Source organism: Trichinella spiralis (assembly GCF_000181795.1).
Source record: "Trichinella spiralis strain ISS 195 chromosome Unknown Scfld4854, whole genome shotgun sequence".
In the NCBI taxonomy this organism is placed as follows: Eukaryota; Metazoa; Nematoda; class Enoplea; order Trichinellida; family Trichinellidae; genus Trichinella; species Trichinella spiralis.
In genome coordinates this window covers 1-1,490 of record NW_003531793.1, presented here as the reverse complement: position 1 = coordinate 1,490, position 1,490 = coordinate 1, and the positions used below count along the sequence as shown (strand labels likewise).

The 1,490-nt window shown below is 26.6% G+C and overlaps 1 protein-coding gene across 1 annotated transcript; it reads right to left on the bottom strand.

Moving 5' to 3' along the window:
- Positions 1-231: 231 nt before the first annotated feature.
- Tsp_13989 (conserved hypothetical protein) lies at positions 232-1,453 on the bottom strand (the record flags this gene model as incomplete). Its single annotated transcript, XM_003367085.1, has 4 exons — positions 232-312; positions 913-939; positions 1,054-1,191; positions 1,260-1,453. Coding segments are annotated over 4 exons (440 nt in total), but the record flags the coding sequence as incomplete, so codon positions are not given.
- Positions 1,454-1,490: the final 37 nt, after the last annotated feature.

The window sequence follows — 1,490 nt, the reverse complement described above, 5'->3', positions numbered from 1 at the left end:
GTATTTATTCTGAATAAATAATAAATGTTAAAAAAAAATAATCTTAAAAATGTGAAATTATCACAAATGCCAAAATATGCTTTACAATATGTGCATTTTTATTGTGATTTCAACAGCTGAGAAGTAACGTTTGTTTTCTGACTATAATCAAAATCAGTTTTTGACCATTTACAATCAAAACTCATATGCAAGTCCTATGTCTAGATTTAATTTAAGAAATAAAGCTAAAAATTATATTCTTTGTTTTGAGACATCATCTGAATCACCATATGCACTTGTTCCATCCAAATTTTGGCTGCTCTGTAGTACAATCTACAAATAATGAGAAATCTTTAGTAACACATGTGATTTTAAACAAATTGAAAAGTGAAATATTCTAATTAATTAATTCACGCATTAGTAGAGGAGCAAATATTTGACAAAATATTCTACTTTTATTTTTATTTAATTTAGCTGTTTCTATTTAATATTCGCATATAAAATTTTCAATAATACCACACAATAATGTTGCTTTTAACTGCGGTGTGTTCATGCAATTTCTTTCTGAGAGCTGACAATTTCATTTTCCATTTCAATTCAGAATATGAATGAATTCAGTTCAGAATAATATGCAATATTATTATCAAATATTATGTAGAAATACAATGAAAAATGCTGTGATATTTTTTAAATTATTGTCAAACCTTGAAATTAAAATTTGTAGCATATAAAAGCATTATATAATGATTTTGACCTTTCAAACTTTAATTTCAAATCATACTGTGAATTGAATATTATTTTGGGATTTTACTAATGTACCAAAAAGGAAGTTCTATTTTAAATCCTAAAACAAATGCTTTCATTAAATATAATAATTAATTTTTGAAATTTTAATTATGCAGATAATTAAATGGCAGTTAAATGAAGATAAACCTTATACATCACTGTCAATGAAGGTTCCTGAAATATTAAATTCTTTATGCAATTAGTGTATTTGATAGTAATCTTTCTTTTTCATACTGTAATCAAAAAACTTTCAAAGATTTAATTATCATTTTAAATTAGAATCCTTACCGGTTTTACGTCTTTTCTCACTATGCATGTTAATGTAACTTTTGCCATGTCTGGATTTTTAAACTGAATTGTGCAATCTTCCGACTGGCCTATGCCATTGCATTGTGCTTCGATATCATTATATGAAGAAAATTTTTTCTAAAAAATAAGTCATATACAGATAGATTTTAAGCTCTAATAATTATTTTATGATTTCAGAAACATACTGCTAAAATTGGGCAGTCCGTATCTTGCAACCAAACTCTTATGGAAGTATCTGTTCCCACTGTTGAACTTTTCTCTGATTTTATTAGCTTTTTATATACACCAGATGATTGTTTCAAGCTCCACTTTAATAACGCATCCTTTGCTTGTTGTGCCACAGAAGGATATTGATTTTTACGATCAGCTGAGTCATCAACTAGTATGCCCGAAAAATGAACCTGATTATTCAAAGT